This window comes from Podospora anserina, chromosome 6, assembly GCF_000226545.1.
Source record: "Podospora anserina S mat+ genomic DNA chromosome 6, supercontig 2".
Taxonomy (NCBI): Eukaryota; Fungi; Ascomycota; class Sordariomycetes; order Sordariales; family Podosporaceae; genus Podospora; species Podospora anserina.
This window is the reverse complement of record NW_001914857.1, coordinates 2,737,745-2,758,408: the sequence shown is the minus strand read 5'-3', so window position 1 is coordinate 2,758,408 and position 20,664 is coordinate 2,737,745. Positions and strand designations below refer to the sequence as shown.

Here is a 20,664-nt window from a genome sequence, read left to right as displayed (position 1 = left end):
TGTCTAATGCTGAGGAATTTCACATTCACCCACAACATCAGAGAGATTCGCCTTCGCGCCCCCCTTATTCGCTCCTGTCCCGGTGCCCCAGACTGGAATTCTGACCCGAACTCTCCTTTGCCACAGCAACTATACAACGGAAAGCCAACGACAAAGCCACCAGTCATCGACCACCTTGAGCTAGACCACTGCTTCATTCCTGACGTCATGAGTATGAAGCTACCTCTAGACCTCGGCGCTCTGAAGAGTTTGACCCTGACACGCGACACTACACTGGCTGAATTCAGCTGTGTGAAGAGCAAGGGGCTATTCTCCTATTTAACGACACTTGCTATCGGCGGGCTTGTTGTGCGCGAGTCTTTAGAAGGTCTAGGAGACTTCCCGACACTGTTCGCTAAGTTGGAGAATTTGACCATTGCGGGATGCTTGTTTCGTCCTACTTCCCTAACAAACCTTTAAACTGGGACCTGCCCTCTCAACACTGTCAACAGCCTCCGCTTTGTCGAATGGGATGAGGACTATGTTGAGCCTAGCCTGGAGGGCGAGGAAGGTCTATATGTCCTCGGGGGATCCATTGAAATCATAGAGGAACTAGCCGCGCTCGGGGCTATCTTTCCATCCGTCCAGAAGCTGTCTATCCCAGTCAGGCGCTCCAAAGGCGACAGGCACGAGGTCCCATTGTACAAGGCCATCGGGACTGAGTTCCATAATCTCGAACGACTGTCCCTCACGCTCGACGTGGGACTCCAAGTGTTTGATGGCGACAATGAAGTTTACCACAGCGTAGTCTTTATCGAACCACGCAAGAAGCAGAAGGAGCAGTCAAAGGTGCAATCAACAGAGGACGCGATTTTGAGGCACGACTTTAATCTACTGGAGTTGCTTCCGACCATGCGAACGATGAATCAGCATCGCTGGGAATGGTCTGAAGATTCGGTGGTCTTGAAGCAGGGAGACCCAGGCTTCACCTTCAACCAAAACATTCTGGACGTGATGGTCAACTCGGCGATTGATGGAAAGTTGGCAAGGCAGATCTTTGATGGCGTGGCGGCTTCCTCTCCAAAACTGCAAAGAATGATAGTGCGCACTAGGGGTTGCAATTTGAGTGTGCGTACTGTCCGTAAGGTCAAAGAGCAGCGCCATTTCAGTGATGATTCTTGGCCTTACCGGGAGGATCCGGTAGGCCGGGAAGACGATGAGATGGCGTCATTGATGCACGCACTTCAGAAGCAGTGGGTTGTTGACAGGTGTCTTGGTGGTGGTGGACGCAGCGGTGATGGTTCTGGCATTGTGAAGGTGAAGGAGATCAGGGGGGGGATGTCAAGACGGCAAAGAATCTTGCAGGAATATTTGGAGAACGAACCGCTGAAGGTCGAGGAGAAGGGTGGATTGCCGTTGCATTTTAGGTACCTCTGGCCGCGGGTCGACGAGGGGAGTAAGTGGTGGTGGAAAGATTGGCAGAGTTGGGAGTTGGAGGATGTTTAAGTCACGAGTGTTGTAGGTAACATGTTTGAACGAGCCTGGGAGTAGGCACTCATAGCTAGGCATATCTTAGTTCGTGGTTTACTTTGCCCGGTCTCAACAGTCTGACGAAATCCAACTCATGTCCAACCCCTCTAGCTCCGATTTTTCGTATGTTGCGTAGGGCGGACCGGTTCACTCACGTAGGTGAGGTTTCATCCGACCTCTGCCCTGAGTCGCCCTCTTCAACTTGATCTGCCGCACCAATATTCTGCTTCGGGCCTTCCTGCCGGATAGGTTCCATGTTGAGCTCCATATTCGACCGCATGGTCGATCCCCTTTCCCCCTCACAGCTGTCCTGTTCCTATACGTCGGTCCGCGGGTTCGGCAAATCTTCCACTGACTGTCCATCGGTCTTCATCGCGGAAGGGTCTTCAGGCTCGGGAAGCAATCCATACCAAGCAAACGCGGGAATGACAAGCAGCCTGGCGTCTTCTTGAGTCGGGCAAATTCCGGTGTCCACAGCGATTTTGGCTAATGCTTCAAATAACGAATTCTCGAACCGTCTGGGTGTTGTCGTATTGGCTTTCCCTGGCTCACTCCGGCCGTTTCCACCATTTTGATTGCTTGCTGTGGTTTGTCCATGGAGCATCAGTCTGGTTGTTGTCCCTTTGACTTCCCTGATATGACCCGCTAGGGCAAGGATGAAGAGGGAGAACAGCTCCATAGCATACGCATGCACTAAAGAATCGCGCCGGATCTTGACCAGGGTCATGACCTCATCAGCGGGAATACCGGGGAGCGGCCGTCGTTCAATTTCCGATCTTTCCTCTGGAAGGTCGTCGTCTTGTAACTGTGAAATATCGCTGTATATCGTAATGAAAGTCAGATGTACGAAACCATATACTTTTGCAAACAGCCAGTTGCGCTTACCTCGCATACGATGATAAAAACATTCCCCAACATGATGGTTCCCTGGCGTAGCCATCAGATGTACAGTTTATGTCGGTGTTTGGATATGCCTGAAACGTTGCCTGATCAAGCCAATCGGGCAGGCTACTGGCGTTTCTAGCAGTTCTGTATCTTGTAGAGCTGCTTATAACGCGCTTGTCTGTTGTCGTACGATGGATGTCCCATCTGACGTAGGTGGAAACTACCAAGAGGGCTTCAAACACATCTCCGATACCTACGCTCTCTCCGTACCAACCTCGCCTCCTTCGCCAAGGAAATATAATCCTTGATGGGTGGCACTGGTGATCTTCATTAGATACGGGAGGGCGACTGTTCAATTGACAGTCAAACATCCACCACAGTTGAATTTGAGCACCAAACAAGAAGTTGTGCAAGGGGGACTTTGACTTCCATCTAACATTGCTCAATGGCAGTTGACTCCCGATGTTTAGCAAGTCGATAATTAGCCAAAAAGCCTTTGTCAAACCTTCAGCAAATGTCCTGTGTTGAGTATCAGGTGCTCGCAAGGCTGGAGCTCCCATCCAAAGATTTAATAGGAAATCAACAATCGTGCCGCGGCTCGTTGTATTATCGTATTTGACCGCCCTAAAAATAGTGCTGGAAAGCTGATATGCAACCGGCGAAATTGTGTTGTTATCTCTGAGCGGATTATTTATACTGCGGAGAAGGGGGCCATAGTATCGAGGGTTGACGAGGTAGGATGGAGTTTGAGAGTTTCTATCCTCCTTGTTGACAAGGCCGGCAATTACACCCCATTGCTCACCATACAGCTGTTGCACCTGGCTGTCATTGAGTTCATCAGACTCGCTCTGACTGGTGACACCTAAGATCAAGAAAGTCCAGCAGTCATCTAACCGTTCGAAGTGAATGGAGGAAAGTCCCTTGGCAACGTCTTTTCTGATATATGCTCTGACAGTAGTCATAAGTAATGTTACGGCAAGTTGGATGATTGCGGCCGACCAATGCAACCCCCTTAGACCCACAAACTGAACCACAAAGCCCACGGTGACCAGAGAGACCCCTATAATCAATAAGGCCCTAACTCGATATCATCAGTCCTGACGTGCCAAGAACTGCCCGGGTTTTAAAGTCTCTTGAGTCTTACTTGGCTGAGTCGTTTGTTCCTGTGTAGGACGGTGAACGGAGGTCAGGATTATCCTCGGGATTGAATATGGCATAAGTCCCAAAATGCTGATCATTTACAGTAGCCTCGAACTGCAGTCGAAAGATGCGGACGTTTCGTCGCATTTCTGGTGGACAAAGCCAGCTTTGTTCTTCGCTGACTGAGTCCACCAGATGTCCACACAACACGACCCCGACAGTCAACATCATGGTCCCTGCCAAGTAACACGGATAGCCATAATCTGAGGAGCGATTCGTATCCTGTGACCAATTCCATTTGTATGTAGCGAGACCGCTGAGAACCACAGATGCTGTCTGGAGTGCAGTTCCCACAGCAGCCCACTTCTAGATCTGTATTCGTGAAACAGGGGGACTACTGACGTTGAGGCTGAGATTCGGCGGTGGCTCTAGAGGTGGCGAATAAAAGCCAATATCATCCGGGTTCTGGAACATCTCGTCGTCCTCTTCACTGGTGATAGGAAATATTTCGCCTGTGTCTGTCCTCAAAAAGGTTAGGGACATTTTAGGTTGACCACGGATGCGCACAATGCGACTGCCCGTCCAGAGTTCGCACACTTCGGTGGACGTCGACGACAGGAGCTCTACCTCGGCACTGGCCCTGTCTTCTCTAGCTCTATCAGACCTCGGCAATTAGCAACGCTCCTATCAAACCACTAAAAGAAAAGACACGGAAACTCATTTGGCGGCCAGGCGGGTTAGGTATACAACCTTCCAATTAACGCGTGCAAAATCGGTACTTGATCACCAGCGACCTGGATAGCGCCGACAATGATGGTTAAAATACCAAGTGGACCCATAGCCAGGAGCACGCTGTCGGCCCAACCAATACTCATGGAGAGAAATTGCTTGGTGACTTGCTCTCCAAACAATGTAAGAAGTGGTGCCAGATCAGTGAAGAGATTGTTGGCAAAGCCATTGCCGTCAAAGTCCCCGTCTGGGGTAGCCATTGTGTCGACGACGGCGTTGACAGAATGAACGAGAAGTCGTGCGGGGTTTGGGAATCTTAGGCAGCCTGAGAAGTCCACATCATCGACACCGGAAACGCAAGCTGTGTGCCTGTCTCAATCTCAGAACAGATCTGACTGGTGCCTGCAACTGTGCCAGCACTCTGGTGATACCACTGTACTACATATACATAGTACGAGCGAAGCTCATGGTGGCGGAAGGGGATTCCACGTACTTGATAGAACTGGAAACCCCGGTGGAATTCCTGGCATAGAAGTTTAGCGAAAGAGTCAAAACGTATTCGACTTCGATCCCACCCATCATTACTTTTATCGAGCACTAAGTACCCGTGTCGACTTTGTCGAGCCCAAGCAAGGCGCCGACCAACGCAATTCTAGTTAATGCAATCACAATTCAACCCAATTCAACCCGGCCAAAATAGTGGTCAACAGGTCATTTTTGAAAGATTGAATTGCGTTAATTAGAATTAACTGCGCCTTAATATATCCACTTTCCGTAGTAGTGAGTCCACGCTATTAGTCACAAGCTATATATAGCCCTAACCCTGAGGCCCTCGGGCAGGGTCCTGGGCAGCACTGGGAGGGCCTTACCAGGGTGCCAAGACCGTGATCAATCGTATTCAACGCAATTCAAGTTCAATTCAATCAAAGTATTCCAGTGCTCAATTCAATCCAATCTTGGCCCCGGATTGAATTGAATTGCGTTGATGGGTGCCTTGAGCCCAAGAGCTCAAGAGCTCAGGGGCTTGGCAAGGGAGGGTGCGCACGGGCCACACATCTGGGTGTCGAAGACGGGGTTTGTCGAGAGTTTGACTAGGTGGCTACCATTCAACGATCCCCATCTGATAACACTAGGAGTTGCTGATAATGTTCTCAATCGATTTACAATATACGATCGACAAAGGCCGCATGGGCGGCCGCGAATTCGGCCGCGTCGTCGGATTCGTTGCGGGCCGCGGCAAATCAGGTTGCTTCATGGCTTCAGACGACTCTGAGTGCGAGATATCAAGTCCGAGATCGTCTGGCATTGGACAATTCCAAATATAGGCTGTGAAACATCATCATGGCCGCCAGAGGCATCCTCTCATACCTGTTACAGGCCTCAGGTCTACCGCTGGCACCAGACAGGTTAGCCGAGCAGGCAAGCCTGGACCTATACGGCCGACGGAACAGATGATGCAAGTTCGAGGTTGTTTTGACGCTTTCATTGCTGATTCTTAACTGCACAATGCGCTACAGCCACAGGGTTCACAGGTCATGACCTGAGGAAACCGAGAAACACTTAGCCTCCCAGAAGCTGTCCAGAGACCTGGGAGAGCCATGGCTATAGCCAGATACTACGGCTTGTAATCGGTCAACCGTTCCGAATGAAGATAACACAGATCTGAACATGGGACTGTACTATCGTCAGGAAGACATAAAATGATCCGTTCCTCTTCGTAAAGTCGGAAGATCAGAACAACAACAACAGCAACACAATCACAACACAACACAGCAAACTCACAACACATCAACAAACCACTTTTACCAACTCTTCTAATCAACCATCCAAAATGCGTGCCGCCACCACCATCCTCCTCATTGCCGGCTGCGCCAGCACTGCTTTCGGCGCTGCCACCAAGATGTTCAGCGATGAGAACTGGTAAGTTCCTAACCCCCATCACCAGGTGAAACCCCCCTAACAAATCTCTCACAGCGGTACTGAAGTCGACAAGAAGGTCTTCAACGGTTTCTCCACCGGTGATGCCCCCATCCCCTCCGACATCAAGTCCATCAGGACCGACTCCTTCTCCGATGTCTGGTTCGCCTACCAGGACAGCGAGGGTCCCAACTGCAAGGGCGATCTCATCACCCGCGTCAAGAACGACGAGTGCATCAAGACCGCTGATCTCGGCATCGGCTGCACCCGTCTCTGCAGTGGTGGGTTGGGAGGTGGTGATTGCGCTACCACGCAGGCTTAAGTGGTGCTGTTGGTGCTTTAGCTAGGAGTTGGGGCTTTGCATTGGACGGTGTTGGGGAACAGCATGGCGTTGGGTAATGCTTTTGACTTGGTGTAGCTATGAGGCTTAATGCTGCTAGAATTGGAATAGACATAACCGCAGTGCGGTTTAGAAAACCTCTGATGCGTTCCGAGAAATGAGTGAACACGAACATCCTGCAAGCCTATGCCCCGCATTGAACGTCCATCATCCCTGCACTACTACCATATCCTCTCCAGCGGAAAGTCCTTGGGTCCAACATAGGCCGTGTAATCCCCAGTCGGAGTAACGCCCTTCATGACCTGGATCTGCTCGTTGGGAATGAAATGCGCGCCCCTGGTGTAGCTAAGAAGAGATACTTGAACGCTGACGATGACGGTCATGCCGGTCTCGTTTCGGACGACGTCGAAAGTACGCGATGAGGGAGGGCAGGTGCCGCCTTGAATCTCGGGGAGGATTCCCGGGCCGCCCACACCGGAGGCGGTGCAGTCATAGCCTAGGGTGTCCATGGTTCCAGGCATGAAGGCATTTAGAGAGTAGCTGTCTCGTGTTAATATTAACGTGTTGGATAGGGAGGGGGGCGGAATGCTTACAAGCACATGGCGCTGTGAGGGACGCAGCTGGCGGTGAAGTTGCGGGCTTCGAAAACAACATCGCGCGTGGTGATGACGGCCGCGGAGGCAGCACTGGCCAGTGCAAGAAGTGAGAGCTTCATTTTGGCAATTACCGGGCTGGAGTGCCGTGAATTGAATATGGGGTTTGAAAGTTGTTCAGTCCAAGTGAAAGTGAAACTACTAGAGAAATAAAGCAGGAAGAACCGCAGCATTTAACTACCGGTGCAAATACCTAGGTGCAAAGCGATAACGATGATGATCGGTGGACTGGGCACTCGTATTCACCTCTAGTGTGGAGCAAGTCGACAATGCGTCCCCAGTCAGTTGCCCGATTTGTGCTTAACCGACGTTCCATTGACCCTACCAAGCTTTGCGCGTTGTAGCCACACGTCATATCTAGCGGGCTAGCTAAGCCATGAACTCCGTTGACGGTTGTAATATGTAGTATCGACACATTGGCACCGATCCTAGTAGGTTCCATATTGCTGCGTCATATGAGCATCCATAGACCTGGTCCAGCATCAGGTCTCGATCACGACCCAAATAACCCCATCACCGGCCGCTCACCAAAAATCGGGCCGGGCTTCATTTGCGCACTAGTCGGAATGCTTGATAAGGGTCTTGACAGATTTCGCTTCTGGAGGCTCCTAGATGGGTTTGGGAGCGCACGCGCTACCCGCGAAGTGGGAATAGCTTCATTAGGGGTTGTCGGTATGACCACGCGCTACCCGGTAGTTCCACCACGGCCGCGGGTTGCCGAGGCCACCACAGGGCTCAGCCCGTGACGCGATTTGCATGATCTGAAGCCCCAAGTATCTTTTGGCCGCCGATTTTATTTCTGATTTCCATTTTCGACCAGCGTGTAACTGTAAATAACATGAACAGCAAAGAGGGTGGGGTGCCTCTTGCTATTGCGACACCCCCTGAGCGAGTCCGGAATGGCAAAAGATTTCCCTCGACATAACATTACACATCGTGCTTGGCAACCACGATCTGGCCTATCGACGCGATTACGAGACCACAGCCCTTGATGCCCTCAACATCACACGCCTGGCGCCGTACCTATCGGTACATAGTGCCATCACCCGCCAGATGGGACGGTCGACACGTGTTGTTGTTGCCGTTTCGCGAGGAGCAGAGCGAACTGACAAAGGCTGTCGCTGCCCTCAGCCCTAAGGATGCGAAAGAAACAGTTGCCTTTGCCCATCTGGCAGTCAACAAAGCCATCACTCAGCGGTATGTGGTCAATGCCGACCAGCAAGACGCCCGTGCGACGAATTCGATCACCTACCGCGGCCTTACTGGCCATGATCAGTTTGCCTCTCTGGCTCGAACATTTACGGGCCACTTTCACAGCCACCAGACCATTACCCAGCAGAAATCCAGTAGCGGTGACAAGACAGATCTTCGGGGGAGCATTACATATCTCGGCTCGCCCTTGCAGCTGAACTGGGCCGACCTTTACGATCAAGAGCGAGGTGTTGTTCTGCTTGATCCGGAGACGCTCGAGCACAAACTTCTCACCAACCCGCATGCCGTAGGCTATACAGCAGTTGCCCTTGAGGAGATTCTCAACGACCAGGTGGATGAACGTTCCGTAAAGGACAGGCATGTCATGATCCTCGGCAAGCTCACCCCTTTCAAGTACGCCACCGCTCGAGACAAGCTTCTCTCGCTAGGGGTGCGCGGCGTACGAAATTGGATACCTACGCACTTTAGCTTGCACGCAAGCGGCCCGGCGTCTGGTGGTCTGGGGTCATCTGTCCCAGCGAGCGATGTTACTGCACAACCTTTAGAACAGCCCACTCAGGATGAGGCTCATGAAGCCTCAACCACCGGGAGAGTTTCAGAGTCTATCCCTGAAACTGAGCCTGAGTCCAGGAAGATTGCTCTTGACCTCATAGCCGAAGTTCACGAGTATGTCAAGTCTGTGGATTTAGGGGAACCGCTTCTCATGCGGCAAGACGATTTGGTCCAGGTTGGCCAACAAATGATTCAAACCTCTTATGGGATGGCTGACCAGTATGGCGAGGCCAAGCTTGATTATAAAGAGTTCCTAGAAAAGTCGTGTCAAGCCATCTCCTCAAATATTACGCCCCCCAACCCAGCAGTACGATCTGCCAACGTCTTTGTTGCGGAACCTCGCAGCCTCACGATTACAAACTTTCTTGGCGTAAAAGGACACAATTCATATCGACTTCCAACAAGATCTCACACCGGGATTGACCTTTCTGATCGGCGATAATGGTTCAGGGAAAAGTACAATAATGGAAGCTATGGTTTGGTGTCAATTCGGTCGATGTATTCGTGGCGGGCTCGGGGTCAACGATGTCGTGAATGATAACGTCGGTAAAGACTGCTGTGTCAAGCTGGAGTTTAACAACGGATATGCCATCACTCGGTATCGCAAACACAAAGTCCAGGGCAACCGTGTTGTCATCTCCTCACATGGAAACCCCCTTCCGCACTTTGAGCACCCAGATATGCGCACGACACAATCAGCAATCAACGAACTGCTCGGAACTAACTACGAAACATACATCAGAACTGTTGTGCTGAGCGAAGAGAGCGCAGCGAGCTTCTTGTCCTCCACGCCAACGCAGCGGTGGAACGTGATAGAGACGGCACTTGGGCTGTTTACTTTGGATCAGTGTGAGGAGGTGCTGAAACTGCTGCTGCGAGATATCGGTACCGACATCAAGGAGGCCGAGAAAGGACTCGAAGGTGTGACTCGGACGGTGGAGTACACCGAAAGACGGCTTCAAGACCTCACTCGCACGCATACACGACTTGAAGCGGAAGCAAGAAAGGAAGCTTCAGCTTTGGAGAGGGCCGTACAAGACCATGCAGCCAAGGAACGACTTTTGAAGGAACACCAAACCCGATTCAGATATGAAACCTCACAAAGTATTGCAGATTCCAGCCGCCAAATCTTGGGGTTAGAGAAAAAGGATCTGGCCCTGGAGCTCAATGTGGGCTTTCATGCTCATATGTCTGGATTGCAGACCCAAATTCGCATGGAGGAGGAGGCTTTGCAGCAGCTAAACGAGTCTTATGCCAGGATGAAGGACGAGGTCCAGGTGCAACATGAAAGGGTCTTGAAATACAAGCAAAGCCAGGAAGCAAAAGATGCTCAAGAATGCGTATATTCCCGTCGAATGGAATGGCTCGCCTTGTGGTTGGAAATGCTTGATGAGAAACTGAAAGCCCTCGCTGCGGGCCAGCCCAGTGGCCTACCCAACTCTTTTCATGGAATGAGGACTTCTGTTGTCTCTTGGCTATCCACAGCTATCGTTACAGTCATGAGCCTACTCCGAAGGCCAACTAATCACAATATCGCTCCAAGAGGTTCACTCAATCAAGACGCGCAGAGTGCACCAATCCACGACGCTGAGAAAACAACTACACAGAACCATGATCAAGAGGCAGCTCTCAAAAGTCTTCTTCAAGCTATCAATGAGAAAAGGTTGCGGTTACGCAGTCTGAAGCATGAGAAAAATATCGCTGCCAACCATGCCAGGAACATGGGTGAACTGCTGACGGGTGTTGTTCAAGCCCAGGAGGCGTGCGATGCCTTGAGACAACAGCTGACGATACACCACCGTAATGCTTCTACCTACAAGCGTCTGGCCGAAGCAGAGGCCTCATCCTTAGATTCCTTACGCTCGGAGCATGAGGCCCTGACAAACAAGCTCCAGGAGCTTGCCACCAAGCGCGAGCTATTCGCCTTTTGGTCTGCCGCCTTGACCAAGCGTACAGCCCGGCTCTCATCGTCCCCCTCCTCATCAAAACCCACAGCGAAAATCAGGGCCAATTTTCGGGAGCATATCCTCATCGCGCTGCTCTCGGAGCTCAACACTCTGCTCGCGCAGGTCCTTACCGTGCTGTACGATGACACACGCCACGCGCACCTGGCAACAGGTATGCTCGGCTCGTTATTTGACTCTGCTGAGTCGGGCGACAGCGCATCCTCCCCGGGGTCCATTCTTGACCAAAAACTCGCCCTCCCATCCTCTCTCGCCTACGCGAAGCGCTCCAGTGGCGAGCGTAAACGCGTCGATCTGGCACTCTTCTTTGCATTGTTGCAGTTGACCAGGGCTAGAAGTGCGCATCGGGCACACTATCTGCTTGTTGACGAGGTCTTTGACAACCTAGACAAGGCAGGCCAGGCGGCGGTCGTCAGGTGGTGCGGCGTCATGTCGCAGACTCGGATGGTGGGTTGGATCATCGTGATCACGCACAGCCAGTTTTTGATCGAGCTGGATCCTGGGGAGGACACTGCAAAGGTTCTAGTTGTGACGGCAAAGATGGGGCGGGGAGGGGGGACGGAGTTGTCGATCAACAATGGACGTAGCATTGGCGGAGGTTCTTCCGTGACCGGGTAACTGGTAGTACGCGCGCTTGTTGGGTAAATATCTTGTTTTTCCAAGCGCGCCAATCGCCAAGAATGAAGGGGATGGAGCCAGACGGATTCTTTTTTGCATCAATGGGAATTCGTGAGATTAATAAAGGTTACGGTTGCCTCGAACTTGACATCACATCTGACATGCGAATAGTACCTCTCGAGTATTTCACAACACTTCATCGGTAGCTTTTACAGCCCTCCCAACCTCAAACCTCACCACCCACCTCCCAAACCCTCACCCCTATCCACCCAAAATGAGACCCCCCCACGTCCTCCTCTCCCTCCTCCCCCTCAGCGCCGCCCAACTCCAACCCGTCCCCACCTTCGGCCCCCCTATCCCCAGCCGCGCCAAAATGTTTGTTTACGCCCCCCCAAACCTCCCCCCTAACCCAGCTATTCTCCTCGGCGTGCACTACTGCACCGGCACCGCCCAAGGCTATTACAACGGCAGCCCGTACAAACGCCTCGCCGACGAGAAAAAGTTCGTGGTTGTCTACCCTGAATCACCAAACGAGGGCGGCTGCTGGGATGTGAGCTCTAGGGCTACGCTGAAGAGGGATGGCGGGAGTGATAGTCATGCGATTGCCAATATGGCGAGGTGGGCGGTGGAGAGATATAACGGGGATAAGGGACGGGTGTTTGTTATTGGGGAGTCATCGGGTGGGATGATGGCTGTAGGTTACCCCTATACCTGAGCTGAGCTGAGAATGTGGTGCTAATTATGACCAGAGTATCCTCGCTGCTGCGTATCCTGATTTGTTCAGCGCGGTTATTAACTACTCCGGTGTAGCAGCCGGCTGCTTCTTCACTGACTCCGTTGCCGGCTGGAACGGGAACTGCTCAGGGGGGAGGATGAACTTGACACCTGAAGAGTGGGCGAGGTGGGTGTTGGATGCTTATCCGGGTTATAACGGGACGAGGCCAAGGATGCAGGTTTACCATGGGAGTGCGGATGATGTTATTGCGCCGGCGAATTACAACTATTCCATTGCGCAGTGGACGACCGTGTTTGGGTACCCTGGGACGCCCCTGGAGGAGAAGAAGGATGTGCCTGAGAGAAGGTATACCACGCAGGTGTTTGGGGAGAAGTTGACGGGGATTTGGGCGGAGGGGGTTGGGCATGGGGTGCCGGTGCATGGGGAGGAGGATATGAAGTTCTTTGGGCTGTGAGTGACTGCCAGATGGTGTGGTGTCTCGGGAAACATGGTGTTATTTCCATGGAGGCGGGCTGGAAGTGAAATCGGTGCTATAAAAGTGATAGAGAAGAAGCCCCGGTATGCAACTGTTTGACCCCTTGCACCATGTAAAAACACCATCCTCGAGCTGACCCTCCGTCAGAAGTACGTCCTTTTCTGCGTCTTCGCTCTCGCCCTATACTCCAAAAGAAGATTCCTCCCTCTCTCCGCTTCCTCGAAAATGTGCCCCAAGCCGTACTTATCTGGGTTTTGACACATCGGGCAGTTACGAGCAAGCCCGTCATCCTCATCTTCGTGGGGTTGAAACTCCCGAGCATCGTGATAGCTATCGCCATTTTCATCTTCGTACCAAATATCCCCGTCCTCATCCATTTCCGCTCGGTAGCCGGCCATACACAAGGCGTTCGTGAGTAGGCAAACGAACGGGAATCGAGACATGCGTAGTTGACCTTCCGGTGTGGATATCGTATCGTAAAAGAGTGTGATCCCTGGTCGGACATTCTGATTGTCTCCCCCGTCAACATCACAGTTACAGAGACTTGAACCGCTGTCCCTGTCATTGTAACTCCGGTGCTGTTTTCGACAATCACAGTCACCATCTTCGCTGCCTGAATCCGTATCGTCATCAGAAGATTCCAGTGAATTATCTGAATCGCTGTCCCTATCAGAACCAACATCATTTGGCGTGTCTCTTTCAGCTAGGTAAATGTGTCCCCTGCTACACCACAAACTAGTTCTTGCAGGTCTTCTCGTGTGCTCTGCGTCTTCGTATTGTATAATGACTTCCTTCGGAAAGCCGCACAGGGCACTGCCGTTCTCGTCTGATCCCGAAGGGTAGAACAAGAGGCCTCGAATCCTGTAGCTGCAGGCTCTTGCTACCTCAGGGGTCTGGATATGCCCACAGTAATCATACCATGCTCTAAAGAATCCAATGCCATGATGGAAATGCTGAATCCAAACAGTCCTAAATAGCTGGTGCGGGTCTGAGTCATGGAGAAGAAGGTGGGTGAGCATCGCCTCTTCTCTAAGAAAGTCAAAGCAAACGTCATGGTTCCGACCTACTACCCTTGTCATTATCCTTTCCCAAAACCCAGTCCATACATCGTTTGACAAAGAGTCAGATATGTTGGTATTTGCGCCACACTGAAGAAGCCAGTGGCCCATTTCGTAAGCTTTGAAATCCATACAGCGTTGTAAAGGTGTGCCACCCCAAACGCCATGCCCAGAGTTGATATCTGCACAAGCTTCGCGCAGCATTGAGCCGGCTAGAACATTGTTGCCCATAGCAGCCTCATGAAGCGGCGTCATGTAGTTATCTCCAGTATTCGGATCTATTCCAATGGCCCCCATGCCAAAAAGAAGCATTGGAATATCGTTGTAGTAAGCAGCGGCATGTAGTAACGACATCGATGATTGGCGTGTAGGATTCCAATCTGAGAAGCCCACGGAGTGCAGTAGCTTGAGTTGCCATTTGTACCTTCGATGCGCCACAGCGTCTATCAAATCGGCGGGTCTGGATTGGAAAGATTCTAAATCTGCACCATGAAAAAGCAATGACGAGACCGAACGCGAGAACCCGAGCCCAAAGGCAAAGAGAACTGCCGGTCTTTAAACTGTCAGCGAGGCCTGCTAGAATACACCCAACGACGGAATCGGTTATGGAATGGTCAACTTTACTTACAAGCCCGTACTGCCATTGAAGACATTAGGATCGCAGCCTCTGTCAAGAAGATACCGAAGCAATGCACCACCTCGGAACTTGGTAAAAGGCGAATGAAGCGACTTGTCTTGATCACTTTCAGTGGTCCTAAAAAGATGCTACAGTTCAACATCAGCAGAGTGACTCAGAATCACTTTTGTGGAAGTACTGCCCCCCCGGACTGTGTCCTGTAAACGGACCTCGAGTAAACCTCTCCGGGTTTCATGATCGACATCATTAACGCTGGCTTCTCCGCTTTCCAGCAAGTGCTTGACTGTAACCATGTCCCATTCATAGCAGGCCTGGAATATAGGAGCACTGGTTGGTCGGATGTTGATAATTGTGATAGCACAATTCATGCCGGGCAAACTCATCCAAGTCCTGGCAAACTGCCTTGCCTTTATCTCGAACTGAAATATCCGTTGACCAAGTATCTTGAGTCTGGCCCTGAATTTTGCGTGGGCCCTCCGCTCATTTTTCTTTGATAGAAGTGCGACGACCATCCCACCAACGCAAGGTTTTGTGACGGTAATCCCAAACAACTGATCATCCGGTCCAGTGAACCAATGGTATCGGGCAAAATGCTTCTTCCAGTCGTTCTCGGTCATCAACTGTTCAACCTTTGAAAAAACCCTCTCTGTTGCTGGCTGTGGAGCATGTTGTCGAGGGAGAGAAGAAATGTCCCGCGTTTTCCGTATTGCGCTATCGGCTCGCTGCTGGGGAATGTCTGATATTGGGCGGGGCATGGCCTGCGCCGACGCTGGTTCTTGGTTTGCAATATTCTCTCGCAGTTTTGATAAGTCGTCGCTCAATTGCTCGTGGGAGCTGACCAGGCCCTAAAGCTTGTATGTAAGCCTGTGCGAATAGTGATCAACTGACTTTTAATAAAAAGTAGCGTTACCTGAACCTTGGTATCATTTTCAGTCTGTGACTGCAATATGGACAACAGCGTATGGTCAGCATTTGCTTTGAATTCAGATATCGTGTAGTGTTGAGCCTCGACGATGGTTTTGACGTCACGAGCTGACTGCAAAAAGTCTGCTCGGAATGCCTGCTGCGCGAGTTGCATCGCGGAGAACGATGTCCAGATATGGGAGTTGAGCCGGCTGTGATACGATATCTACGTAAGACAATGGTCAGGAAGTCAAGAGGGATCGACTTACGTATTAAGAATTAGTATGACTGTATCCAAGACCATCTCTGCCTTCCTTAGCTCCTCGATAACCACCGTTGACCTTTTCTTATCGATTAGCGACCACAGCAGCCTCCGACTGAAGTTGCAGCCAGGTTTTGGTGTCGAGGACTGCCCAGCAGTGTTGTGAAGTGTCGTGAGGTTCTTCAATGCCCTCTCACTTGCCAGGAGGGAGCTAAGGAGCATGTCCTTGTGGGTAGCTGGAAGAATATCTTCCACGCCCGTCATTAACAAATCCTGGCCGAGAGCCTGAAACTGTTGAATGATCATCTGTAACGAGGCAAGCTTCGCGCTCAAGTTTCTGAGCTCGGTTGGGGCGTTGATGAATGACTGTACGAGCTGGGTCGAAGTTTTTCCGGCCTTGATGCATAGCTCCAAGAGCTGGCCGACGGCCGCCACCGCCCCAACGATCTCGAGAGGCTCCATTTTGCTGTAATCGTCCTGGATGAAGAGAGAAATCCTGAGGGTTTCAGCGAAACTTGATAGTTGTCGGTGTTAATGTTTCTGTCAAGGCGAAGGAACAGCGCATAGACATCGGGCAATGCATGCAAGTCAAGCGGGGTTGAGGCAGGGCAGTAACTGCAAGTCACCAATCATGGTGAGAACTGAGGTAGATAGATGCATGTCCAGACGCCACGGTGGAAGTTGCCGCGGGCTGTGTACCGCAGGCATTGTTCTGGTGAATTGGCGATGTTTGTGGGGGGCGTGAGGACCGCATTTCGTGGGAAGCAGGCTCAGACAAGGTGGTGGCTCTGGATTGGTCTCGGAAAAACTCTTCGAGGGCATTTCTGCAAGGAAAGCACGACGGTAACCCTAACCCATACGACAGCGTGCCCATGGAGCAAGTCCCTAGGTGCAGGAAAACATCTACGCAGAACCTTCCGAATCTGGCTGCAAGCGCCGGACATACTTGAGGTGAACATCATGGTCACAGTCTACGAATTTCTCCTGCAACGATCATAGGGCTTTGTGGCGACGTGGTTTAGCGCCCCAATCGGCTATAACCTGAAGGCAAGTAGAAACGAAGCGGAGGGCCCAGCGACAGAGTGACGTAAGGTGCAGGTACCGGAGTATCTCAAACCCATCTATCAGACAATGCTGCTCAGGAAGTTCCCAAACATACCTAGGCTTTATAAGAGCTGTGCCCGTCAAAGTGCTTTCATCCCATGTCTTCACAGCATCAACATCGATATTCAGCATTGCGGTCGCCACGATGAAGTCCTGGAAGGTTGCACTACTACCCGCACTCGCCAATACCCGGCTGACGGTGGCATTGGATAATGGAGTTGGGTTGAAACCTCATATGGGTTGGAGCAGCTGGGTACCGACAAGGCCCTTCCTGTATGCTTACCGGGTGCTGACTTTGTTGGTAGAATGTCGCCCAATGCAACGCAGCCTCAGCCAGGTATGCCCTCGCAACGGCAGACAAGTTCATTTCTCTTGGACTCAAGGACCTTGGGTATGAATGTGAGTTCTTCTGAGCCCAGTGTTTGCTGAAAAACGCGCTCATCCATCCTAGACATCAACATCGACGACTGCTGGTCCACCAAGAGCCGTGACAGCTCTGGAAGGCTCGTACCCGACCCAGCCAAATGGCCCAACGGCATCAAAGCCGTCACCGACAGGATCCACAGCATGGGACTCAAGTTCGGCCTGTACGGCTGCGCTGGCGACAAGACGTGCGCTGGATACCCAGGAAACGAGGGCCACGAAAGGGGTGATGTTGACCAGTTGGTGAGTTGGGGAGTCGACTTCTGGAAGTACGACAACTGCTACACACCCTGCCGTCAAAATCCTCGCCCTCAAACTTGTACCAGCCCGGCCGGCAGCACCAAGACTTGGTACGCGCCCATGAGAGACGCCATCCTCGGAGTTCAGAACACCAAAAAGCTGCATTTCAACCTCTGCAACTGGGGCCGTGACGAAGTCTGGACTTGGGGTGCTAGCTACGGTCACTCATGGAGGTACGTCGTAATCGCCCACCATCAACACCCCTTACCAAGGCTAACAGATAGCAGAATGAGCGTAGACAACTGGGGCGACTGGGCCAGTGTCGAGCGCATCGGCAATGCAGCCGCCGGGATCTACCAGTACAGTGCTCCAGGCGGCTTCAACGACCTCGACATGCTCTACCTTGGATCCTCCAAGCTCAACACAAACCAGGAGAAATTGCACTTTGGTCTCTGGGCCATCACCAAGTCTCCTCTCGTACTGGGCTTGGATCTCGAAAAGATTTCCAACTCCACCCTGGACATCATCCGGAACAAGGGCTTGATTGACATCAACCAGGACTCTCTCGGCAAGGCGGCAACAACCTTTCGACCTCCCGGTGCGCCAGCACCAGTAAATGGCAAAATCTACCCGTATTGGGCTGGGCCGCTGTCGGATGGTGTGGTTGTTGGGCTTTGTGCTGGCACTTCGGCGGGAACCTACAGCGTCAACTTTAAGGATGTCCCTGGCTTGGGTGGCTCTGGATCGTATGAGTGGAGGGAGATGTATACTGGCCAGACTGGGAAAGGGACGAGTGCTTCGTTCAATATCGGCCTGCACGATATGCGCGTCATCAAGGTCATGAAGGTTTAGATGGAAACATGAAATGGCCTCAAAGATAGGCAGTTGGATGGCTGCAACCAAGGTTGATCGGGTCTTAGATAGGTAGGTAGTCTAGGGTATTTAAATACATATGCTTGGCAGGTCGTTAATCATGGTTTTGCTGGAGTGAGCCTGAGTCTTCATTCTTTCATCTGCCTTGGTAATCGCACTTTCACGACCCCTACTCAACACCCTTTGTTTGCTATCATTACCCTGAATGTGAACAAAGCTTTCTGAACAGATCAACTAGTATTCAAGTTTAATTAGTGTGTCTAAATGAGGTCCTTGCCCGCAAGTCAGGTAGGTAACCAGGCCTATAACATGCCCTCAGTAACCACTCGTCATCACGATGACACTACCTTACTCTTCAACCCAACAACGGCCTCCTCTCCTCCTCCTCACCAACAACCCCATCCTCATACCCCTCCCTATCTGTCTCCAAGAAGATCACCCGCCACAGACTCCCCCCCGTCAACGCCACATCCAGATGCCTCAGCGCCAGCGCAAGCAACACCCCCTGCCCAATCGCAAAAACAGCATAATCATACACGACAAACCCAACAACCTGAAACCAAAAGACAAACACCCTCCAGTTCAACAAATTCCCATCCGGGATCTTGTCCCACTGAAACACCAGCCGCCCCGACCAAGTCACCGAAAGCACAGCAAACAAGACAGCCTGCACCGCCAGCCCGAGCAAGCTCAGCGCACTGTCTTCATGTCTGTGGCGGATGATCTCGTGGGCTTGGGCCCCTATGGCGAAGAAGCAAAGGAAGAAGACACCGGGGTTGATGAACATCATGTGTATCGCTGAGAAGAAACCCAGAGCCCATTTGTGGTAGGGGTCGGTGGTATCGGCGAAGACGGCGTCGAGGAAGAGGGGGATGAGGGAGATGGTGAGGAAGGTGATGTATATTAACATGATTTTCGATGTGTCTCTGGTGGTTGGGGAGTAAATGATCGTTAGAAGTAGTCTGTGTGGAAGTGTCAACTTTGTTCTCTCGGTCGTTCCCACCGAAGAGGGACTAACATTATGATCCAGGCAATCCACACAGCCGTGAAGTGAGCGAGGTTGAGGAGATCACCTAGGTTGGGGGGATCGTGTACGAACGAGTCAGATCCCTCGCAGCGGTTGTTGACTAGGTGGAAGAAGGAGATTGTGAAGAACTCGGTGGCGATGATGAGGTTGAAGAGGACGTAGTAGAGGGAGATGCCTGTACTATCGCGGCGATAATAAATGCGGGCGATTTGTGGCTCGAAAGATAGAAGTGTTAGGATGAGAAAGAGGCTGTTTTTCTCGCCCAAAGGCTTCAAGGTCAGAATATGTGGGGACTGTAGTATGTCATGGGAGTGAAGGGTGTCGATAGATGCTGGTAAGGTTGACTTACCCTCGAAGCCAGTCTGGGACTTCCATGGCTGGTGGAGAAGGCAGAGACCACCAAAATAGCGAGGATTCTGTGGCTTCGCTCGTTTCTCTTCTTTGATGTCTAGGTACTTATTTGGAGCTAAACAAGAGCCGTATCAAATTAAGGGGTCGGTAATGAGAGGACGAGGGCTTTTTATGATGTTTTGTTAAGGGGTTTTGAAAAAAGAAAAAGAACGGAAAGGCTTTTTTGCTAAGCTCGCGGTGGTGCTGTGTGAAGTTTGGCGCATACGCAGGTCTGTAGGAAAGGAGCTCGGACGGTGTCTCCTCTGAGCAGATGTGAGGGTGAAAAGGGAATGGTGCGATCAACACTAAAACCGGGCACTCACAAGCAAACCGAGGATGGTCCAACTTACTTATGCTACCAATTCTGTGGGTGGCAACGGCTATTCACCATCTGAATTCGTTGTTTGCTAAGGTTCTGAAACCCAACTGTTTTGACGGGCCTGAGGTAGAGAGCTGAAGGTGGCGCGGGGTGAATCTGGGCCTGTAGCACATGACATCGCATCCAACTTCGGACTAAGTAAGGTAACAAGAGCTCAGATTTATGATCCACCCAATAAAATATTTGCCGATATGTCTTTAGTCCAGAGTTTACTCACCATACACGGAAGAAGGACAGAGCAAATACCGGTGGCTTACCTACCCAGGTACTATTTGCACGGATCAATGTATCGGGCTTGTCTTCATTGTATGGCTCACGATTTGAAAGACTTCATTCACATCAAGGATAGCCTCGAATGTCCTGCCTCGGACCCCAACAGATGTGGCGTCTCGGATACATGTGGCCAAGCTCAGCTGGGCCTTGCATCCCATATCTCGCTCCTCTTCGGCTTTGATGAAGGCTGAGGTATGAAGACCGTAGTTTGATATTCGAATTGAAGATGGGATTTGCAATTGCCGTCAATGCGAATAATGTTTGTGACTGGATGGAGATAGAGCTTTGAACAATTGTCACAATGGTCTGACAGACTTGAGTTGTATAAAGACATCGGCAACATGGAACTTCTTGGACATCATGCC

The 20,664-nt window shown here is 51.4% G+C and overlaps 8 protein-coding genes across 8 annotated transcripts, besides 4 other annotated features; 4 read left to right on the top strand and 4 right to left on the bottom strand.

Annotated features, from left to right (window-relative positions):
• Nucleotides 1-207: 207 nt before the first annotated feature.
• PODANS_6_7445 (uncharacterized protein) lies at nucleotides 208-1,485 on the top strand (the record flags this gene model as incomplete). The annotated part of the gene is made up of 2 exons (XM_001910625.1): nucleotides 208-398; nucleotides 492-1,485. 2 exons carry the CDS (start codon nucleotides 208-210, stop codon nucleotides 1,483-1,485), a joined length of 1,185 nt encoding a protein of 394 aa, XP_001910660.1.
• A 905-nt stretch (nucleotides 1,486-2,390) lies between these two features.
• On the bottom strand, nucleotides 2,391-4,523 carry PODANS_6_7440 (uncharacterized protein; the record flags this gene model as incomplete). The annotated part of the gene is made up of 4 exons (XM_001910624.1): nucleotides 2,391-3,471; nucleotides 3,539-3,897; nucleotides 3,937-4,189; nucleotides 4,285-4,523. The coding sequence occupies 4 exons, from the start codon at nucleotides 4,521-4,523 to the stop codon at nucleotides 2,391-2,393; spliced, it is 1,932 nt and encodes a 643-aa protein (XP_001910659.1).
• Nucleotides 4,348-4,523: a repeat region (rgion duplique sur le chromosome 5).
• A 906-nt stretch (nucleotides 4,524-5,429) lies between these two features.
• Nucleotides 5,430-6,684: a repeat region (rgion duplique sur le chromosome 5).
• PODANS_6_7430 (uncharacterized protein) lies at nucleotides 6,095-6,502 on the top strand (the record flags this gene model as incomplete). Its single annotated transcript, XM_001910623.1, has 2 exons — nucleotides 6,095-6,183; nucleotides 6,238-6,502. 2 exons carry the CDS (start codon nucleotides 6,095-6,097, stop codon nucleotides 6,500-6,502), a joined length of 354 nt encoding a protein of 117 aa, XP_001910658.1.
• Nucleotides 6,683-8,105: a repeat region (rgion duplique sur le chromosome 5).
• On the bottom strand, nucleotides 6,742-7,528 carry PODANS_6_7420 (uncharacterized protein; the record flags this gene model as incomplete). Its single annotated transcript, XM_001910622.1, has 2 exons — nucleotides 6,742-7,251; nucleotides 7,403-7,528. 2 exons carry the CDS (start codon nucleotides 7,526-7,528, stop codon nucleotides 6,742-6,744), a joined length of 636 nt encoding a protein of 211 aa, XP_001910657.1.
• Nucleotides 8,005-8,094: a long terminal repeat (LTR crapaud).
• Nucleotides 8,106-8,164: 59 nt separating the features above from the next.
• On the top strand, nucleotides 8,165-12,709 carry PODANS_6_7410 (uncharacterized protein; the record flags this gene model as incomplete). Its single annotated transcript, XM_001910621.1, has 4 exons — nucleotides 8,165-9,265; nucleotides 9,315-11,515; nucleotides 11,691-12,213; nucleotides 12,269-12,709. 4 exons carry the CDS (start codon nucleotides 8,165-8,167, stop codon nucleotides 12,707-12,709), a joined length of 4,266 nt encoding a protein of 1,421 aa, XP_001910656.1.
• A 164-nt stretch (nucleotides 12,710-12,873) lies between these two features.
• On the bottom strand, nucleotides 12,874-14,085 carry PODANS_6_7400 (uncharacterized protein; the record flags this gene model as incomplete). Its single annotated transcript, XM_001910620.1, has 1 exon — nucleotides 12,874-14,085. One exon carries the CDS (start codon nucleotides 14,083-14,085, stop codon nucleotides 12,874-12,876), a length of 1,212 nt encoding a protein of 403 aa, XP_001910655.1.
• Nucleotides 14,086-16,839: 2,754 nt separating this feature from the next.
• PODANS_6_7390 (uncharacterized protein) lies at nucleotides 16,840-18,209 on the top strand (the record flags this gene model as incomplete). The annotated part of the gene is made up of 3 exons (XM_001910619.1): nucleotides 16,840-16,947; nucleotides 17,000-17,093; nucleotides 17,146-18,209. 3 exons carry the CDS (start codon nucleotides 16,840-16,842, stop codon nucleotides 18,207-18,209), a joined length of 1,266 nt encoding a protein of 421 aa, XP_001910654.1.
• Nucleotides 18,210-18,585: 376 nt separating this feature from the next.
• Nucleotides 18,586-20,457, bottom strand: PODANS_6_7385 (uncharacterized protein; the record flags this gene model as incomplete). Its single annotated transcript, XM_001910618.1, has 4 exons — nucleotides 18,586-19,192; nucleotides 19,249-19,550; nucleotides 19,607-19,705; nucleotides 20,344-20,457. 4 exons carry the CDS (start codon nucleotides 20,455-20,457, stop codon nucleotides 18,586-18,588), a joined length of 1,122 nt encoding a protein of 373 aa, XP_001910653.1.
• Between the last annotated feature and the right edge of the window lie 207 nt (nucleotides 20,458-20,664).